The sequence below is a fragment of the Scylla paramamosain genome, chromosome 11 (assembly GCF_035594125.1).
Source record: "Scylla paramamosain isolate STU-SP2022 chromosome 11, ASM3559412v1, whole genome shotgun sequence".
NCBI classification, from domain to species: domain Eukaryota; kingdom Metazoa; phylum Arthropoda; class Malacostraca; order Decapoda; family Portunidae; genus Scylla; species Scylla paramamosain.
In genome coordinates this window covers 2,878,298-2,900,850 of record NC_087161.1, presented here as the reverse complement: position 1 = coordinate 2,900,850, position 22,553 = coordinate 2,878,298, and the positions used below count along the sequence as shown (strand labels likewise).

At 41.4% G+C, this 22,553-nt stretch overlaps 1 protein-coding gene across 3 annotated transcripts; it reads left to right on the top strand.

Annotated features, from left to right (window-relative positions):
• The first annotated feature begins 5,450 nt into the window (after window positions 1-5,450).
• Window positions 5,451-22,377, top strand: LOC135104830 (tyrosine-protein kinase Dnt-like). Of its 3 annotated transcripts, none has more exons than XM_064012484.1 (12): window positions 5,451-5,623; window positions 7,592-7,719; window positions 7,895-8,038; window positions 8,475-8,568; window positions 9,109-9,268; window positions 9,651-9,859; window positions 11,353-11,511; window positions 11,967-12,129; window positions 12,727-12,855; window positions 14,689-14,848; window positions 15,067-15,203; window positions 15,513-22,377. In XM_064012484.1, the coding sequence occupies exons 1-12, from the start codon at window positions 5,536-5,538 to the stop codon at window positions 15,622-15,624; spliced, it is 1,683 nt and encodes a 560-aa protein (XP_063868554.1). In that variant the 5' UTR covers window positions 5,451-5,535; the 3' UTR covers window positions 15,625-22,377. The 3 variants fall into 3 exon arrangements, with proteins under 3 accessions (XP_063868554.1, XP_063868552.1, XP_063868553.1); XM_064012482.1 differs by lacking the exon at window positions 5,451-5,623 and adding an exon at window positions 6,529-6,794; XM_064012483.1 differs by lacking the exon at window positions 5,451-5,623 and adding an exon at window positions 6,531-6,794 and having other exon boundaries at window positions 9,654-9,859.
• The last annotated feature ends 176 nt before the right edge of the window (window positions 22,378-22,553 follow it).

The window sequence follows — 22,553 nt, the reverse complement described above, 5'->3', positions numbered from 1 at the left end:
GAGGAGAGGAGAGGAGAGGAGAGGGGAAGAGGTGCGAGGGGAAGAGAGGTGGGGGTTCTCGTGGGTAAGGAAGGGAAGGGAGGCGTGGGGTGAAGGAAGAGGGACTGAGCTTAGAGGAAGATGAAGAAGGAGAGAAATGAGAAAGAATGGGAAAGAAAGGCGGATCAGTGACTGGGTTAAGAGGAAGGGAAGGAAGAGAGAGGTGGGATGAAGGCAGTAAAGAAGTGACGAAAGAGAAGAAAGAGAAGGATGGAATGAGAAAAAAATGTGGAAGAGAGACTAAGATAAGAGGAAGGGAAGGAAGGGTAGGACTGGAATAAGAAATAAACATGGAAGAGGCACTGGAATAAGAGGAAGGGAAGGAAGAGAGAGGTAGGGTGAGCAAGAAGGCAGGCAAAGAGAAGCTGAGTAAAGAAGGGAAGTAAAGAGAATGAACGATAGGGTTGGAATGAGAAAGAAAGATAGAAGAGAAACTGGGTTAAGTAAGAGGAAGGGAAGGAAGCGTGTGGTGGAGGAAGGAAGGCAAGGAAGGGGAGGCTGAGTAAAGAAAAGGGAAGGAAAGATGAAAGAGACAGACTAAGAGGAAAAAGAGAAAAGTGGGGCGGTAGGGGAAGCAGGGGAAGGGAGGCTGAGTAAAGAAAAGGGGAGGGAAGATGGAAGAGACTGGGGTAGAGAACGGGAAGGAATGGGGAGGTAGGGGATGCAGGGCAGGGGAGGCTGAGTAAAGAAGTTAAGGTGAGATCAATATACAATGAAATAATTAAAAAGCACCAAGGAATACTAACAGGCACCACATGCGTCTATTGATGTGTGTGTTGTGGCGGCGGATCTGTCCTCACCCAACCAGGCAATTAGTGGCACGTGGACCCAAGCACCAGGCCAAGCTGTGTTACCCTACGTACTCAGAGAAAGGCAGCTCACACACTGACCTCGCCCCACAGTAAACCCTGCGCCAGAGGATATCAACATTTTAAGCTCGTTAGGTTAGACAGCTAATTTGTTTGGTACTTTGTTGGTTAGTTAGTTAGTTAGTTGGTTAGTTGGTTAGTTAGTTTGTTTGTTGGTTAGTTTATTTAGTCAATTAGTTAATTAGTTAGTTGGGAAGTTAGTTGGTTAGTTAGTTAATACGTTAGTCTGTTGGTTAGTTAATCTTTTAATTTGTTTTATCTTTTTGTACGTTTATTTTTCCCCTATGCACCGTCTTCACCCGACGTCACAATGCCGACTCCTTTTTTTGAAGACTATCTGACTCAAAAGCTGCATTCTAAACAACATGCATGCGAGTATAATACTTCTGGCCGCTCGCAGCAGTGACCGATGCATAGATAGCGATGCAAGAAACTGGTTATCAAAAAGAGTGGTAGACGAATAGAACACTCACTTATCAGGTTGTTAATGCCGAGTCAATAGGAAGCTTTAAAAAGATTAGATAAATTCATGGCTAAAGATGACAGGTGAGTAGGAATATATGCTTTACACAGGGACTGCCACGTGTATCCCCTAGCACCTTGAAATTCTTGTGTTCTTATGTTCTTATTTTTTGTGCCGCCGTGAACCTGAAGGCCAATGAAAGATCAGCATTCCACACGCATGAGTCTGCTGATCTGTGGTGCCACTGACTCCTCTCAGGCCTTGAAATTTCCCTCTAGAGAAGAATTAGAACATAAAAACAAGAAAATAAAACAAGTTGCAAGAAACCGTCGGGCCAACAGGTAGCACTGGCTGCAGGCAATCTTCCTATTTTCACCTATCATCCCTGTGCATAAATTTGTCTAGTCTTCTTTTAAAGCTTCCTAATGACAACACTAACAACCTGATTACTGAGTCTGTTCCATTCATCTACCACTCTACTTCAGAACCAGTTCCTTAGTATTTTTTTAAGCTAACGTTATCAAACTTCAATCAATTATTTATTGTTCTATCCTGCCTACTGAGCCGAGAATTTAATTTATGTCACCCTGGTTATGTCCCTCACACCCCAGAGTGCATGATTTTTTTTTTTTTTAAGGTACCTAGAAGTAATGGAGTGCATGGAGGGGTACATGACACGGCCAGTATGTATAAGAGTGCTCCGTAAGAACAAAAAACTGCTTTAGAAAGTGTCATGTAAGAAATTAATTCGAAATGAAATTAAAATATACATAATTTCAGTTTTACATCAATTTATTACACTCATACGCAACGCGAGCCTCATAAAACTCTCGGAGGGGTGCATGGACCTTACACCATTCAAAGGCTTCTTTCCCCCTTGCTGTACACAGTGCTGAACATGGACGCGGCCAGGGCGGGCATAGACCACAGGTTAAGACTCTGCAAACTAATGGGTTATACATTAGTGATGAATTACATGAATTGCAGCATTCTCTGAACTGGAACCAACATAGAATAATAAACATTAAACCAGATTTCTTCACGGGCACATTCCTTCCGTCCTCACACCCCTACACACCGCAAGAGCAAACAAACCACTGACCTCGCACACAGAAGCTCCGAACCTGCCTCGAAAATAGACCGACATGTTAATTAATGGATACAAAAAGTAGGTTAATTGCGTGGAGCTGAGAGACAGAGAACGGGACAGCGATGGAAGAGATTAGCCAGAGTAAATTGAACCACACGAGCAAGAGGGAGTGAAAAGATTAATAAAGAAAAGATGGGGAAGTGTTGTCTGCACCAGACTTATATAGTGATGGTGATGATGATGATGATGACAATATGGCGTCGAAAAACACTACTGGCAAAAAAAAGGAAAATGTTAAGAGTCGATAAAATCCTTTAGTGTCTGCATTTTATATTCTTTCTCTAAAATCGTCTCTGGTTCTTCAGATAAACTACAAATTGTCAAACAGTCGATATCCGTCAAAAGAATTCAATCTAAACAATCTTATCCTCCTGACACAACCACACGCGTCTTTTAGTTTATACATTTAGGTTTTTTTTTTTTTTACCTCTAAGATCGTTTCTGGTTCTTCAAATATACTAAAAGATGTCAAACTGTCGATAGCCGTCAAAAGGTTTAAATCTAAAAGTATAATATTATCAGTATCTGTAAATATAGACTGAGATAAGTTACTTTCATAACACCCCTATCATTCCATCATATCCTGACAGCCACACGCACCACGCTCGGCATATCATCCTGCAAGATTGATCATTTTTACTTTTCTTTTTCCGTTGTTTTCCCCTACTTTGTAACCTCGCCCTCTCTCTCTCTCTATTTTATTTTCCTTGTACCCTATTTATGTACTTAAATATATTGCTAAACAGTTAAACGGCCAGCTTAAGGTTCCTTGTCGCCACTCATCCTTCCTCAGGCACAAGTGTATATAAGCACCGAGTAATTTACCCCGTGCACAGAGTATCAGGTCGCGGCCGTGAAGCATGAACCGCACACTCTTGCACCCCCCCCTCCCAGTCCCAACCGTCCGGCGCCCACCACACAGTCACAAGAGAGAAAGCTTTGCGGTAACCAGTCAATACTCTCAGGGTTCAAACTTCACACGTGTCCCATCGCGCTACGGTCTATCAGAAACTCTTTGCTCTCCCACCACGACTATTTTCAAAGGCCACAAAGATGATTAGCCGGGTTCTTAAGAGTGTTTATCCTGTTAATAATGTAGAAATCTTGTCAATCTGTCACTAAAATTGTAAAAACACCAGTAAAAACATGTGTAGCTTGAATTAGAGGCTTTTGAAAGTAGTGGCGGTGCGGGCAGAAGTGCTTCAGAATTATGGCCCTAAATAAGGCGCCGTGTGACCCCGATGTTGTGGTAATTTAAATCTAATATATATGTCATACCGTCTCTTGGCTCAGACTAATTCATATTTATATCTTTCCTTTTCCTGCCCAAGGGAGAGTCACGGAAAAAAAAAAAAAAAAGACGGTCGGCCACAGATCAAGTGGCTCTCAAGTTTTATGACTCGAACTCTTTCAAGAGGAAGGTTTCATGACACTTCTCTAATATTGGTTATTCCTTCTGGCTCTACTATCTGGGGACTGGCACCTTCAGTGGGCCTTTTTCCTGCCTTTTTGTAGCCCTTGCCCTGAGTCCCTCTACCATAAAAATAACTAACTAAATAAATAAATAAATAAAACTGTAGGGTATGAGGTCAGTTACGATTCGAGACAACTGAAACTCTCACTGCAACAACAACTTTCATCTCATATATTTTCAAATTTTCAGTCAGTTATCTTTTTCCTTACCCTACATCACTATACGTACTACTTCCTCATTCTTAACTCACTAAACTGGTGAACTCATGCATCGGGCACTTCTTCATTCTCTACTCAGCAAACTAAAACCGAACTGAGGCACTGCTGTACTTATTTCTCACTCATGCCACAATGTTGACTTTTTAAAATCACTTGTATCTTCCTGTATCTCTTGCTTGCACTGAGCGTGGGATGCTGTACGTAGCAGTGTCACACGGACCCTTTAACCCCTTCACTGTGATAAACAATACTTCACGTACAGCACTAAGAAATATGTATGAGAAATTTAGAAGCACGTACGAAAAAGAAGGGTATGAAAAGAATATATGTATTTTTTTTTTTTATTCCTAGTACGTGTAATGTTTAGAGGTGTGTGTAGAACAAGAACAAATGTTTCATAGTGTTTAGAGTTAGACTGAGGAAAGATGTGTCAAATAGCAGGGAAATAGTTAAATCCTTGCTGTGCCTCTGGTATATTCTGGACCATGGAAGTTCCCCACGCACACACACATTCTCTCTCTCTCTCTCTCTCTCTCTCTCTCTCTCTCTCTCTCTCTCTCTCTCTCTCTCTCTCTCTTTTCCCACACACCCCATAAGTCCTGGAATCTGAATTTGTAGCGCTTTACTCTTCCCAGTGTCTCCAACTTTTACTGTCACGAGCCTCAGTTCTCCTACACATACCTTATCTCGATCTCAAATGTTCTCAATCCTCCTTGTCCAAAGCAACTAATTCGATCCCCAAGTCCCGGTCGTTCGCTTGTCCTTTGTTCCAGAATAACCTCGTAAATTCATCACACCAACAGCATTTCCGATTCTATATAGGGCGTGTGATTTAACTGCATTTTTCAACACGAGAGAGAGAGAGAGAGAGAGAGAGAGAGAGAGAGAGAGAGAGAGAGAGAGAGAGAGAGAGAGAGTATACAGGAAATGTGTAATCTACAGCTATTAATCTACAGTTATTAATTACAGAGGAAAAAAAATATACCCATTTCTCCAAATTTTTGTTCTTATGAAGGTTTCGTTTCTTTCTGGAGCAAAAGTTATACGTTTGAATATATGGAGAGTGTTTATTTTCATTCCACAAAGTTAGACATCTCTCTCTCTCTCTCTCTCTCTCTCTCTCTCTCTCTTGGGGGCGTCACATCACTTAATTGGCTGTAGGAACGTGTGGACCCTGAAGGATGGCGCTGTTTCTCAATAGGCGTGTTGAAGACTTCGTTTCGAGGGCAGATATCATTTTGAAACACTTCTGCCCGCATCTCCACTACTTTCAACACGGTCTATATTTGAAGTGACACGGGTTTTTAATTTTTTTTTTCTTTATGGTTCTAGTGAGACATTTATTATATTTCTGCATCATTAACAAGAGCAACACACTCATGAATCCGGCTGATCATCTCTGTGGCCTTTGTAAGTAGTCGTGGTGAGAGAATGAAGTGTTTCTGAATACCCGCCCTTAATTGAACTGACGCGGGTTTTTGAAGATTTTTTTGTGGTTCTAATGAGAGATTAATAAGATTTTTACATAATTAGCAAGAAAAACACTCTTGAGAACCCGACTAATAATCTATGTGAATTTTGTAAATAGTCGTTGTGAGAGAGCAAAGCTTTTAAAACAATAAGGCCCTGAGACGCCGCGCCATCCGGACCGCAGGCAGCCTCACTTGCAGCATCCAGACTTTTTAACTGTTATATTTTCTCTGGAATGTTGGTGATGGGGCATTTCCGTGTTGTTTTATTTATTACCATCCACCTCTCTCTCTCTCTCTCTCTCTCTCTCTCTCTCTCTCTCTCTCTCTCTCTCTCTCTCATGTAGTCTAGAGACCCTATAGAAACTTGAGTAAAATGTAATGTGACCTCTCGTTATTCCCCCACTGGAGGATTATATATTAGGAAGAGTAAGCAAAACTAACTAATTAACGTATTGACTAACTAACCGAATAAATAAACAAATAGATGTGTAACAGCAGGAAAATAACCTGCTATAATCCTCAAATAGATGTTATTGAAGTGATAGCAATGATGGGTGAGGAGTGGCTATGTAAGAAAGGCTTACAAGAAAAGAAGGAAAAAATGTAATAGCAGTAGTAGTAATAGTAGAATGTAAAACAAGAAAACATCCCACTGACTGTTTACTAGCTCTTGTCCGAATGCCTGGGCAACGCTTTGAATAACTACCATTACCCTAATACCACACCTACATCCAATACACACCTACACATTCCATACCCCTTAATTTATGTCACCAATCTCCCTTCACAAATGGGTCAGGGGGGCTTGAGGTCCGGTGGGGGGCGGGGCGCAGGTCGTGGTTCGGGGATCGGGACGCCGGGTGTCAACAAAGATGGTGCGGGGGAACAAGGCGTCTCTGTGGCCTTAGCAAGCTGTCACTGGTAGCGGCGGCGGCCATTGCAGAGTATTGCCGAGGGTTTAACCGGGACCTGCTGTGGTGTGGTTGACCCATGAGGCAGCAAGATGTGGGCGCGGGCGTGGGCGGCGGCGGTGGTGGCGGCAGTGTGGGGCAGTGTGCGGGCCTCTCTTGACCTGTACGTGGACGCCGAAGACGTGAAGCAGCTGCTGGGTGAGTGGCGGGTCCTGGCACAGCTGTGGGAAAGTAGCGGATTTAGCACAGCTGCACAGGGTGCGGGTTGCATGGAGAGGCGTGTGGGCAGGCAAAAGTGGCATTCATTCACTCCTTACCACCAGCAGGTTAATTCGCCCCGCTCACCAAGTTGGTTATCCGAAGCTACAGTAGTCAAGCGCGATCTCGGAATATAGTACACACCGGGTAGCCCAGAGCTGCCGGCACCCCAACCAACTAGCAAAAAGTATTGAACTCATAAACGTTGTACTTAGTGGTGGGAAAAATGTGCCATATGCAGGTTGACATGTGCAGGAAGGCAAGAAATATTGCACATTATTGAAAGCAGTATAATTGTTTTGTTATACCACCCCATTTTGTCCCTCAAGCCACTGCCCAGTGTTGTTTGCTTCATGAATGTTAACACAGTACATAGGAAGGATTCAAAGTAAGGGTGGCAGTCCTAACCTTTTACATTTCCTGCTTTGATGAGGGTGTTCTCTTCCTCACCACTCAATGCAGCAACTTCCAGCCAATAAATGTCAGGAACTTCAAAATGCATCTATTAACTGGGTGGCTGATGACAGATGCAGCTCAGGTGTTTTTCAGGGAATACATTAATTCACACATCACAATCAATTTTATTAATTTTTCTCTCACTTTTATTATTTTTAAGTAATACAAGGATTTCTATTCTTACTCACTTTCTCAGGTACAGTACGTATTCACTAGTACGCATGCATTGGTGTGTTTACTGTTGCTGCTCACTGTCGTCATCAGTGCTTTCCCTCCACCAGGCGTCAACTCCCAGCTCTGGTATGTCAACAATGGCACCGTCAACCACTACGCTCTCAGCTACGAGATTGTGGTGCCACCCCAGCTGGACGCCCTCACTTTTTACTGGCAGGCACTTCAGGGACGCACAGTGAGGGACATCAGTTTTGCTAGCATTACAGTGTTTCCATAACCATATTTATCCAGTCAATTTTATCACCTATTTTACTTCTTTCTTTATTACTATATTTCTGTGTGTGTGTGTGTGTGTGTGTGTGTGTGTGTGTGTGTTTAATAAGGATACTGACAATCTCCCAACTTTTCAGATCCCTTACACCTTGTCAGTCAGTGTTGCCAATCCTGAGGCAGTGCTGCAGCCAGTGTGCAATATTAGTGACCATGGCCTGGTGCCCACCAAGCTGTCCTCCTGGACCCTGCGCCTCACCTGCACTAGGAAGCTCACCACAGAGGTGTGTTGTGCTGTGCTGGGGAGGGAATTGGGTCTCCAAACAGCCACAGAAAGCTTGCTGCTGTATGGCTATCATGTGTCACCCTAGGAGCCTTCATCTGAACTATGTAACAACTCTTACTTTGGATTCAATATCAATTACCCTCATAAAAATCAATAAGTCTGTTGATGTTTGTTCTTTCAGGTAATATTGAAATAATATAGTGTTTTCACCTGAGGGCAAGGTTATGTTACTTTAGATTAGGTTTAGATTCATTCAGTTCACTGATTTCATTCCTGATTCCTTCATTGTGTAAATCATAGTTTGAAAAGGCATCATATTTTGTCCAGAAATAAACAGTTAGTGTCTGGAAATTATCTAGCTAAGGTTACTTCCATAATACCTGTTCTTCCTCTTTTGTTCCATTGTTTGCAATCCACTGTATGCAATCCCACAGGTGGACGTGACGGTGACCCTGCAGGTGCCCATGAACACCTCCCTGGCTGACATCACCACACTCACCATCCACCGCAAGAAGGTCTGCCTCAGAGGTGAGTCACTTTCCCTCATGCTGTTGCCTGACTGGAGGGCTTGTGTGCAGGATGTTGTTGATTGCTGGTGTGATGTGTACCTAGCCACACATCCATCCTTGATTTGTGTGTACTTAGAAGGCAGGAGTCATTTACTCTGATCATACTGTTCAAGAATTAATCTGAAACACATACATAATATTATGTATGTGTATATATTATGTATGTATGTATATTTATAGAGCTGAGTGCATATTTTTTATTTTAGTATTGGTGAATTGGATTTATGAATGAGTCATTTGGTAAACAAGCATTCGTAACTCAACTGCAGATTTTATTCAGTTTGTTTATTTGATATTTATTAGTATTTTTAAGGTATATCCTTTAAAGGTTTTTAATTTGAAGGCATCTGTAAATCAAGGCAAACTGAAAAATATTTTCATTCATAAATTAAACTTGTAAATCACAATGTCATGTGCAAATCCAGTAGACACTGGAGTAGTGCTGGAATTAACAATGATCAGTCACTCATGTCTGTCTGTGTGTGTGTGTGTTTTTCAGAGAGTGAGGCAGTGCACATGGAGGCGACAGGAAGTGGAGGGCACTCAACCACTGTGGTGTACGTGACAGTGGCCGGCCTGGGTGTGTTCCTTGCACTGGTGGCGGCACTGGCGGCACTCAACCACACACACCACAACAAGATGTACAACAATGCAGCCAGGTGTGTGTGTGTGTGTGTGTGTGTGTGTGTGTGATTCACCCAGTCTCCAGCATCATGCACTAAACTCTTTATTACTTACAACATTCTCCTGGTAACAATGTAGGGTTTATGCAGTCTGATCTATGGAAAAGGCTGAGATCCTTCCCACACTGCCATCCCTTTGCTCATGAGGACAGTAATGCTTGCTATTCAACCTGTGACCTAAATAGACATAAACCCCTGCCTATCTGGTGACAGGCAAGGATGTTACCACAGAGCTTTGTTCGTGTGTGTGTGTGTGCATTGAGGGAGAAAGAGGATGTAGATGCACATGATGATTAGAAGTTAGATAAATACATATATAGAGAGGGAACACACCAAGTAACTCTTTCCCCTTCCTCAGCAGACGGCAGGGAGCAGCAGTACCAAGGACATCATCCATCCCCAACAACCGGCGTGGTGGTGTGGCAGGGGAGGTGACTGGGCTGGGCAAGGTCTCTCACTCCTCCCTGAGTGAGCTGCGTCGCTCCCCCCAGCCCACCAACACCACCACTGCCACCACCACAACCACCACTGCCAGCCCAGAGCCTCAGTACACAGACCCACGCCAGAGTGAGTCAGTTTTGGATGATCCATGCTTGATCCCTGAATTAATTTGGGTTTTATACATTTGCAGGTGTATGGTTTTATTTTTGTTTCAAGTGTAAATACATCAGCTGTCTTTTCATCATTTGTAGATTGAGTTTTGCATCTCCCTCTTGTCATGGATGGATATTACAAAAATCTAGTTGACCTCAAAAATTTATCTCTTTTGTTTTAGTTTCATTTTCAGGCCCACTTTTTAAATGTTGTATGGTAATTACGAAGCAGCAAGCCCCACAGTCGTATTTGGTTTTACTAACCCCACAGTTATATTCGTTATACACTGGATGCAAGCCCCAACGTCGGATTAGTAAATACTAAGCTTTACGCATAAGTTGGCAGCTCTGGTTCTCTCAGTGACAAGGAAAAGTTGCTGAGAAAAGTTGCCAAATTTTGTTATTTCTCATTTAGTAGATAGATTTTTGCATTTTCCTTTCAGCTACAGCTAAGGAAAGAAGCGATCCATCCATATATGCCTTCAGAATCATTATACAACATATAACAATGAAGAAATCAGTGATTGTATGGTGATGTTTGGAGTGATGGCAAGAGTGGCTTGATTGGAGGCAAAGGGCAGATCTATTTTGGCTTGTATAGTTAATAGTGAGTGTTTCTCACTGAACGTCCTTTGTGTACAGTATTAAATGTGAAAGCCCATCTGGTTGCTTTAAAAATTGAAAGTGTATGCACCTGTGTGTGTATTTTCTTTACCCTCCTACTAATGAATGATGATCGTGCTTGCTTTACAAGCAATGTCAATCAAAAATTATACCCCCCCATACTTAACTAACTTAACTAAACTTTGAAAATTGCTGTCAGCATTATAAATAAATATAAATAAATAGGGTTCAAATTAGTCAGAATGAGAAGCTCTATGTGATAACTAAGAAAAGCCATGTTGAGACTCTTGAAAGAGTAACATAATACTGGGACTTGTCAGATGACAGTGGACACTGACCATAAACAAACCATAACTCTTGGCAGGCTGCAAACGTATGCTCCCAGACACACCCGAATGCAGCATTTCAAATGCTGAAATCTATTAATTTAGAAGATGTATACAATTCCTTTGCATAGGAATACTTTGGTACATTTTAATATTTCTAAAATAACTTTCCATTGCAATAGACCGGTAAATATCACTGGGGTTTGCTGTTGGGGAGGATTACTTCTCCCTAACATTTCCAATATGACTTCTTAGGGTTTGGTTGACCTAACTCAAAGCACAGAGCTGGAAAAGTGTTTAAAAAAAATGAAAATGGCTCCATTGGTATTAGTAAATACTAACACCATGTTTTAAAAAATCAGGCCTTAGTGTCTAATTTCTGTACAAATCAATTTCAAGACTGAAATCCATCCTACCAAGTGTTCAGTCAAAACTTACACATTCATCTTGCCTAAACTCTAAAAAATTGATATTGATATATACATGTAGCCATCATTTACGCTTCCTCTTTTCTCAGGTGACCTCTCAGCACGGCTGGCTGGGTTGCGGGCGGGCCGGGAGTGGGTGGAGCTGCGGGAGGTGCAACAAGAGGGAACCTTTGGTCGGGTGTACCGTGCCCTGTACCAACCCCCAGACCAGCCCCACCCGACCCCTGTCACTGTCAAGACTGTCACAGGTAGGTTAAGGGGCTGTGGGGGTCAGGAGAGGCTGGGGAAGATTATGGATGGCTTACAGAGAGAGAGAGAGAGAACTGGAGTATGCAGAGATGAGGTACAGTTAGAGACTGTTCTACCACTATTGCATACCAACCCTAATTTGATGAAGTCATTACTTTATAGCCTATTATATTTCTCTTGAGGAAGGGACACATTCATAGCACAATGTTGAGCCATGTGAGTGTTTAGTTAGTTGAAATGTAGAGAATTTAGTCAAGGTCATGATATTCTGTCTCTTTATCTACTTTTATTCAGTTTAGTCTTATGGATGTCCTTTTACCAAAACCTCTTTACATCAAGCCCTTTCCAAGCATTTTTTTTTTTGTTGTTGTGTGTGTGTGTGTGTGTGTGTGTGTGTGTGTGTGTGTGGGTTTTGAGGTGAAGGCTTCCTACTAATGGCTTTGTAACATTACAGACTCAGCCAGTGATGGTCAGCGCACCGTCCTATTGAGTGAGGGGCTGATGCTGGCTGGCCTAACCCATGACAATCTGCTTGGGGTGCTGGGGGCGGTGGTGTCGCCCCCTGAAGCACCCCCCTATGTCATCCTGCCAGCCTCTTCACAGGGTAACCTGAAGAGGTGAGTGCAGCTCCTCCTTTGCCTGCCTCTGGTTAGGAATGTGAGCATGTACAGGATAAATCTTTAAGAAGAAAAAGTCCCTGTGAAGTGAGAGCAGGAGCACTTTCTCTTCTTCATCAGGGGTAAAGGGGCTAAGAGAGTAGTGTGAATGAATGTGATTGTGAAAGTTGTGTGCCTTGTCTGTCCCCAGCTTTAGGGGAGACAGCCTTGGTATATGTATGCATGTATCCTTGTACAAAGAAAATTAGATAAGAAACTTGGGGCTATTGAGATTAGTGGCAGGTTGGTGAAAGATTTGTTTGTGCTTGATGTTGCTGTTGTTTCTCCTTCACACTTAACTGAATATTTAAATTTTGTTGCTTTTAGTTGTTTTAGTGATATTGTCATTAGATTTAGTTTTTCATATTATTGTCATTGATTCTTACATGTTGCTGCCACTATGAGTTTGATATCTTATCTCCTTTGTTATTATTTTTCTTTGCTTTTTCTCATTATTACAATTAACCTCCTATTGAGCTGAAGTTAGCATGTAGTTTTATGGTGGTGGCTGGTCAAGTAGTTCGGGATACCAGCAACTGGTCCTCTCTCCTCTGGCAGGTTTTTGCAGGGGTGCCACACCTTGGTGACGAGGGAGGTGGTGTCTGTCGGGGTGCAGGTGTTGCAGGGCCTGGCCTACCTACACGCACGCCTCCTCCTGCACAAAGATGTCGCCACACGCAACTGTGTGTGAGTATATGAGTGTTGTTGCTTCTGGATCATTTAAGAACCAGTTTCTTGCTATCTCTTTCTAATGAGTCTTGTTGTCTCTGGATGTTCATTTGAGAATCAGTTTCTTCCTCTCTTTTAAATCTAGCTAGAGAAAGTTATCTTTAAAAATAGATAGGAAGAATTTGGTTATCAAATACAGTGTTAGATGACCGGAATAGATTCAGTGATCAGCTTGTTAGTGTTAGATTGATAGGAAGTTTTAAGAGAAAGTTAGATTTATGGATAATGATTATAGGTGGCCATAGGCAGGCATGTTTTATTCAGGGACCACCATGTGTAGGCATACTGGCTTCTTGCAGCTTCTCTTAATTTAATGTTCTCCTTAACACATTCACTACTATTTGACATGTCTTTACTTCATTACTAACCACTCTCAGACATCTTGTCTTGTTCTATAGCCACCTCCAAACATTGTACTGGCTAGAAATTGCAAAATCTATTTATTGTATTATCCCTGTCTTTCTTGTAGACCCTTATAAAGATTCCATATATTACTGTGCTGCTTTTAGTTCTAAGAATTTCTGTATTTCACAATGAAAGGGTTAACCCATACAATGTTTAGTACACACACACACACACACACACACACACACACATATATATATATATATATATATATATATATATATATATATATATATATATATATATATATATATATATATATATATATATATATATATATATATATATATATATATATATATATATATATATAAAATTTTGATTTTTAGGACATATTACAGCCTTTGATTTTGTTTGTACATATGTAAAACTTGTCACTAACAGTAACAAAGAATATTTTGACAAGTCAGGAGTGAATGCTTTCATATACATAACAATATGAAAACATAACAATCTTTTGGGGTTGGAGTTATTATAGACTGAATACTTCTGTAGGTACTGAGACATATTTGGGGATTATTTATTTATTTTTTTCAATGCCAAAGTCAACATGCACATAACATCAAAGCAATAAAATATAATTGAAAGCTACGGTATTGGAGAGGGATAAAGATTTAGGTTATAAATGTTTTGGTGTGCTGACATTGTTGTGGAATTGGCTACACAGGATGGGCTGCCGTGTTTTCCTAAAAATCATCACATAAAAAAAGTAAATTACTTTCTTCTAAGAAATTACTTCTCAAATCTATAACCAGTAAGGCATAAGAAATAAGAAATGAGATTTCAGAGTAATCAGAAAGGAAAACTGAAAGCTGTAAAATTCATAGTATGTCCTATTCTTTGAGAACTGCAGGTGTAGTAACTATGGCCTTGAGATGTGGGATGTTGCCAGATGCACATCCAACCATTTTTTGAACGTACAATTCTTGTTTATTTATAGGTGTTTGTAATATAAAGAAGTGCTTGTATATTACTCATACTATAAGGTTGTGGAAAGTGTATTTAAAGGTGAGAATAAAAGCTTTAAAAATATAAAAATAAAATTCCACATCCCTAGTCTAATATTGTGAGCTCTGACAAGGGAAAGTATCCATGAATCAAATTTGTATGGTAGCCACACTTTCATTCATGGCAGGGGAATAATATATATATATATATATATATATATATATATATATATATATATATATATATATATATATATATATATATATATATATATATATATCAAACATTTTGTTATTTTTTCTTATTTTATGGGATTTTAAATAAAAAAATTTCCAAAATTGCAACCTGATAAGCCCCTATCTCTGATAAAGCACAACACTGTATGGGTTAATCATTCATCCACATATTTCTTACTCTCTTCATTTTCCCCTTTGCTAGGGTGGATGGGGGACTGCAGGTGCGGCTGGGAGACTGTGCCCTGTCCAGAGACCTGTACCCCGGGGATTACCACTGTCTGGGGGACAACCACAACCGCCCCATCAAGTGGCTTGCCCTGGAAAGCCTCACACACAAGATCTTCTCACCGGCCTCAGATGTGGTAAGGAACAAGACATCATGGATGTGTATGTGTGTGTGTGATGTCTGGAGTACTGTGGTTTGCAGTTTACTGTACTTTAGTGTTGATTAGATTTGTCTTGTGGTGATGGTGATAAGGAGTATGTTGTGATGTGCTGTAATGATGATGACAGTGGGCATTGTGCAATGGTGGACCACTACATCACCACCACCTCCTCTTACCCCTTATCCTCCCCACAGTGGTCGTGGGGTGTGCTGCTGTGGGAGGTGATGACACTGGGCCAGCAACCATATGCTGAGATTGACCCGTTCGAGATGGCAGCCGTGCTGCGTCAGGGTGTGAGGCTGGCACAGCCCATCAACTGTCCTGACGAACTGTGAGTGCTGGCTGAGGGGTGGTGGGTAGCTGCTGCTAGTGGGCACACCAGCAGTATCACTATTACTGGTAGCTGAAGGTCTAATAGCAGTAATAACACTAATGGGTCTGAGGGAGGTTTCAAGACACGCATCCTGCAATTTTGGGTGATCCTTTTGACCTTTCTTTAGGGCCTGGCACCTCAGTGGGCCTTTTCTTGTTCTCTGTTGCCCTAGGCCAGTGCCCTTCTTACATAAAAAAAACTATTGCAAAAGACCTGAGAATTTCTGATGCACCACAAGGTTGTCCTGTCACTGTATTTTTATTTCAGGTTCAAGGCAATGACATTCTGCTGGACCACGGCCCCCCAGGAGCGGCCCACAGTGGATGAACTCACCACCTATCTCACCAACTTCCAGCAACACCTGGACCGCTATGTGTGACCCTCCCTCATCCTGGCCACACCCACGCCACGCCAGCACTACTACCCACCTCACTGACTGCCTTCACCCACACCCTCACCTTCACCTTCACTCACACCCAGTCCTTACTAACTTCTAACATCATTTCAGTCACAGTGTTTCACCCTCTTCTGTTCCATTCCTTCATTATTCTTTCATTCAGTTTTGTTACACCAGCCATAACATTCACTGACAAACATCCTTTGTTGTACCTAAGTTATTCCATCTCCCCTTCCCTCTAACATTTTCCCTCTACTCCTAATGGATCCCCAAGATTTCCCTTTTTACTACTATGTTGCTGTCCCTCACAAGCTCCATCCATTCTCCTTCCTTGTAAGATTTGTTTCTTGCAATTATTTTCCTTGGAGGAACTGAAGGAAGAATGGTAAGGATGCTCTGAAGGATAGTGTTTCTGTGCCATAATCTCCCCATTGTGTTGAGGCAGTGAAGGTAAGAGGTGGATGGTGTGCATTAGGCAGGGCAGTGGTGGGAGTGTGGCTGGATGGTATGGGTGGGCCAGCATGGAGATGGTGTTCACAATATAGTCTTCTTGGTGTGTGTCCTCATTTGCTGCAGGAAAGCTTTGAAAATGCTGAGTGCTGCAGGAACTTTGAGAGGACATTGCATTTGCTGTGAAATAGCAGATGTGTGCCATGACAATGCCTCTGAGGTGTTGCTTAAGTGTGGTGAGCGTGTAGAGGTGAGGCAGCTGTACAAAGGCCATTCAGATACTTGACTGCTGTACAAAGGCTTTCACAATTATGGAGTACAAGTGTCAAAATGGAGAATGTGTGGAGTGTTCTGTGCTACATATGTTGTGTAAGAACATTTACTGGAAATTAGGAAAAAAAACATAAACATGATTAACAGTGAAAGAATCTGTGAAAATCTGGTGATGATGATGCAAGCCAGAGTGTTGTGGGGAATAAAGGGCAGCTATTTAGTGGGTGTGATGTGAGCTGTGTGAGGCCACAAGGTGTGTATTCAGTATAGTCATGTTGCATTGAGGTGCAAATAGCCTTCAGTGAAACAGGATTTTTACTACATTATAACAGTAATGAAGGTGGTTGACATGCATTTATATTCTAGTACTTATGAATAGCATAATAATTCACTTGACATAGGTATGACCCTTTGTGTTTGGTTCACTAATATGTCAAGATTGTCATTAGCTCAATTGTTTTTTTGGAGGCAAGACACTATATAAATTATAAGTCCGCCATTGTCACCATAAAGCCACAGGCTGACTTGAAGCTTGGGGTTCACCCAACCTCATTGTTCAGCCTGGTGACGAGTTCAGCTGGTGACAGATTGTAATCTCAAGTAGGATCACCAAGCAGCTGGGCTGCCTTGTGTTCAGAGTTGTAGGGTAGTACTTGGTTGCCAGACATGAAGGATCACACTTATGGAAAGGTGATGGCATTTCAGTCCCTGAGATGTGCAACAGATAAAAGCATGATTCCATGACTATACAACTCTTGACACAGCTCAGGAGGAGACAATATACTGATACTCAACACACCAACACAATACTCAGGAGGCCTTGGAAGAACTCAAAAGGTTGTAGCTATATTTTAGATTGCCTTGCTCTGAAAATAAGACAAGAGATGTGTGCATCCCTCACTCAGATATTTAATTGTTCATTGTTTCATGTCTTTGTAATGCTTTGCTGTGAATCACCAAGGCAGCTCAGAGGGAAGCTTCACCAAATGGATATACACAGAACAGAAGTGACATGGAACACTGTGTGTACTGATCACAAACAGTCTTGAAGAATACTCAAGTGAAGAGAAGAGGATAGAATGGAGTTCCCTTGATGTTGGAGCATCAGTGTTGTGGTGATGTGCCCGGAAATATCCTGAGGCAGCTGAGGAAGGGAGACCACAACACACAGGCTGCCAAACCACACAGCTGTTCCAAAGTGAGCAGCTGAACTGGCATGGACCTTCCCCTTTATAACTGGGGTTCAAGGAATACTGGAGTGTGTGTGTGTGTGTGTGTGTGTGTGTGTGTGTGTGTGTGTGTGTGTGTGTGTGTACTCGTAAGTCAGTAACAGCAGTGAGAGTGAGGTTGTTGTTGAGTGTTGGTGTGTGTTGAGGAAAAGTGAGCCACTTGGCAAACCTGTGGATGTGTTGGTCCCATGTGTATTGCCTCAGTCATGTGGTTCATCATAGGTGTAAGTGAATCGGCAAACATTGTATAGTACACATTGTTCAGGTGTGGTTGACTGGTCCACAGCTATGATTAGTTTGATTCATGTCTTGAGTCACACTTAGGTTAAGCATTTGGTTGTCACATCTTGGTCACAATTAATCACAAACACAGGCAGCCACCTCGCAGCTGGTTTTCATTGAGAGTAGTTTCCACAAATACATATATACATATATGATTACATTACCACACCTATAGAGATGGGCTGTAGTACTTAGGCAGTGGTGAGAGGTACCACTGTCAAGCCTTCCAGATATCTGACACATGGGTGGTGTTCCTGTGTGTCTCCTCACCTGACCAGTACATTCCTTAGCTCGGTAGACTCTGTTTCCTTAGTCTTCCTCATGGTAGTTGGTCACCTGTGATGCCACCATGTTGGGGCCACAAGAGGTCATATGGTAGAGAATGGCTTGCATGAATGTTAGGTTTCCCAGACTATGATTTGTGATAATTTTATTGTAAAAAAGACAAAGACCTTTACTATACTGTGCAGTAGTTTGGGTGGCACAGGACAGCATGTTCTCAGAGATGTTCTCTTCGTTTGTAAAGGTGTGAATGATTATCTTGTATCCTCAGTCTGACAGACACATTTAAAAAAATCTGGACTGAGTCTCTTACAGATCCAGTGATGTGCAAGTGATCTAATTGTCTCTCTGATGTCTCACTCCCACCAAGAGTAAGAACCTCCACATTTCCATATCAAAAACATTCCTTCCTCATTTATTCAAACCCTTCCATCTATTAGCACTTTTTCACCCAGTCCTTCTTCCTTTGAAGTGGCCTTTACTCATGATCCTACATAGATTTCACACTCAATTACTATCATAAATTCTTCTCTAGTCATCCTTTCATCATGGCCAGAACACCTCAAAATATTTCTTTTCACATGTTCCACCACGTAACATTTCCCTTCCTTTGCACAAGTTTCTGTGTTGCATTCTTCATCAGCACTTCCATTATTTTTGCTCTCCTGTCAGTGATTAACACAGAAATCTAATTTGTTACATATCATTTTTTATTTTATCCACATAGTGTGATGGGATGTGATTCACTAATGCTGTATTCATTGTCACAAATTACTACTCGGCTATTTGTTGTGCTGAGCGGCCTTATCACCAAGTCTGTCAGAGTGAGGCTTAGCACACTTCCCCAAACCAGCTGTGCTCACACTTCTTCATTTATCTCACCTCAGGACTTCACTTCCACTCATAGCATGTTGGAGTGAAGGACAAGTTTATCCCGGTCACACACGTCACATTTTACAGTGAGGACTTCATCAGTTTGGTCACTGGGAATTTAGTATGTAACAATTCATATACTACTATTTTTATATAGACTTCAATACTTGTAATGGTTTACTTTTAAGGAACTTATTCTTGCCTGGTCTTCTTAGGTTTTATAATTTTGTTTACAACCGACCATTGTCAGCATTGCCTGGCATGACCAACAGAGCTTAACTGACCCGGCTTTCCATGTATACATCTACTAGACAGACAAGTCTGCCTCCACTCCTGAGGGTCACCCATTGTGAGGCGGTTGTGTTGGAATCTCACCCAGCACACCAACACACCCACATCATTCAAACTGACTGACACAACATGCTGCCCAGAGCCCAGACTTCCCCATGATATTTGCCAAGTCAACAAGATTCATGTTTTCTATGGAACATTTATTCATAATGTTAAAAGAACAATAAGGCATGGATTCTTTATAAGGTGTCTTGTCTATCTGCATGACAAGCAATGTTATGCCTTCAGGAGTACTTCATGGAGGAACACACACACACACACACACACACACACACACACACACACACACACACACACACACACACACACACACACACACACACACACACACACACACACACACAGAGGTCTTCATAGGGTGTGTGTGTGGACAGTATAGTGCACCATATAATGTGGTGTAGCAGTGACGCAGTGACTCCTCCCAGGCACAGCACTTCACTGCTACACAGGAGCCGGAGTCGCTTTTTTGATGCCACTGGACACTTAATACATGTGTACTTTTTGTATGTGTGCCATGTATGTGTAGTAAAGGTGTTAAGGAACACAGACACACTGAATTATATTTTGTTACATGATTATCAATAATATCAGTGTAATAACAATGCCTTAATAGTGAGAAACAATACAAAATTACTTGTATTTTATGCCTTTAACAAATACTATTTTGATGTTAGAATTGCAATGATCAATGTCACTACTAATCAAATGCTATTTTATGTTACTACTTTTGTACCAGAAAAATCTGCCATAACTGTAGTGTTGTTGAGTGCAGCAATGTTTTACCATTACCACCAACACTACTCCTGTATCTGTGTACTGTCCACAGCACTGCAAGGATGTCACTCCTGCACACCACCTTCCACTACTGAGACCACCTCTTTTTTGCTTTCCATTTTATGTGTCACATCTTCATTCCATCTTCTGATAGGATGCCAATCTACAAAGAATAGATTTGTCAGAATATTTAATTGGAAAACAGTATTGAGATGGGAGTTTATCCGAGTGTTGAGGAGTGGCAGTATGGGACATTAAGGTTGCATCACCATCAATGCCCTCACTAATACTGTTTCCCTCAGCATTCCAGGTGATGCTGCATCAAAGTGCCATGTTGTGTACTTTTATATTCAATGATTTGCTAGAAAGAGAGCAAGCTGATTTACTTATGAATGATTCCAGCCTTGGAATATCTTTGGCAGCCACAGACTTCTCCCTTAATTGTATACAAGGCCATCAAGTTATAGGATTTGATTAGATTATAAAACATATTTGTGGTAAATATGTCAACTGTTTCTATGATGTCAGTTGTTCTGTGCTTTGTCCCTTGCCAAGGCCTTAAACTCTTCCTTGCTGACACTCACAGCCCATGTTATGAGTACAGTGGGCAAAAATTTTAAATGGAAAGAAAAGTTTCAGAAATGTTCCCTCCACTTGATCCCTCCCTTTTAATTCTGCCTCACTAATGATGCCACAGCCACAGCGATCATGATCTGAATTTTATAATCTTGGAGAAGCTTGTAGCCTATGTAGTTGATTGAAAACAAGTGTTTGAGTAACATCAAGAGAGAGAGAATTCTTATTATCAGTCAGGTTAGGGAGTATTTGTGTAGGGAAACATTGTTAGTGATTCAGAAAACTTGATTATGCCTGTTTATAATAGAGTATTTGTAAGGTGAAGGAAGAGCACGAGGGGTCCATGTAGTGACATTCCACCCATTATGTATTCATACATTCCCTGTAGTGGCTACATGCTTGGCAAGGGAATTGCTGCCCACTATCATTGTTTCACTGACATGACAAGTCCCCAGTGAAGAGCAAGCTGAGTTGGTGCTGTGTGAAGAGTGTGTGGCAGAGGAGGAATGATCAGCTGCTCTCATGTCCAAGGAAGATGTGTGCTTCTTGGCAGTGATTTTGTTGAGACATCAATGTTATAATCACATCTTTGTGTTAGTGTTGGTGGACCAGTGAAGGCAGACATGGAGTGGTGTGCAGAGCAAGGGTAAAGAAAAGTGGTGTGTGTTTGGTGGAATCAGACCTGTGTGCTGCTGTCACATTCTCATCCCAGACTTTATTCCTTCTTATTTGTTGTTCACATGACTGTTAAAAAGATACCTATAACTTGTACTGAAGATTCCTCAGCCATAACTGTATATACTGTAACATAATGGACAGATGTTGTGAAATGAGCCTTATTGAAAAAACGAATGATGTCATTAGTGGATCATTAGTGTTGTGAAGATTTAGTCTGCTAGGGAAATGTCACATGTTGATCACACTTCCTTACCTCCCTTTAAGATTAATTGAATTTGTGGAAAGACTTGAAAGATTCCTGTTTTCACCTTGCCTGTGTTCTGTATAATTTGATGTGTTGTCTGTTGGCTCCCTGAGATTAGTGGGATTCGGCAGTAAGCTTGAGCTGCTTCACAAGACACAACGCCCTGCTTTGTGTGTTTTATGTCAAGGCATGAGACTGATAGCAGCTGAGGAGTGAGTGAGTGATGTTTAGTATGTACCTAATCATGTATACCACAATATTAGTAGCTATTTTTGTACTTCCTCTTCCTTTTCCTCTTCTTATCATACCTACCACAACCATCCTTACTACTACTACTACTACTACTACTACTACTGGTCACTTATACTATTCTTCTTTCATCACTCATCATGACATAGCTACTTTTTGCATAATTTCAAAACACCAAACAGTACAAGTAACACACACACACACACACACACACACACACACACACACACACACACACACACACACACACATCAGCAGCAAGTGTATAGATTTGTAAAGGAGTGTATACGCCGTGACAGACAGAAGTACGTAATTCAATTTTTTTTTTTTTTTTTATCATATTCCCCTTTGATGGTATATTATGTAGCTTTTGGTTTGGAGTTATTTTTTCTACATTGTCAAATAACTCGGCCTAGTGACTGTATATGGTGAGTCTGTGGTCACTTTTATACTTAAATACAAAAGTCCTGATTAGTGGTGTGTTAATTTGTTTATGTCCTCCATAGCACATTACCATAAAGAACTTAAAAAAAAATAAGATTTTAAGCTCCTAGTATGAAGCATGCCTACCTATTTGAACTTACCACCTTGTCCATAAATCTGTTAAATCTTTTAAAGCTCTGTAATGATGGGACTAATAACTAATAACC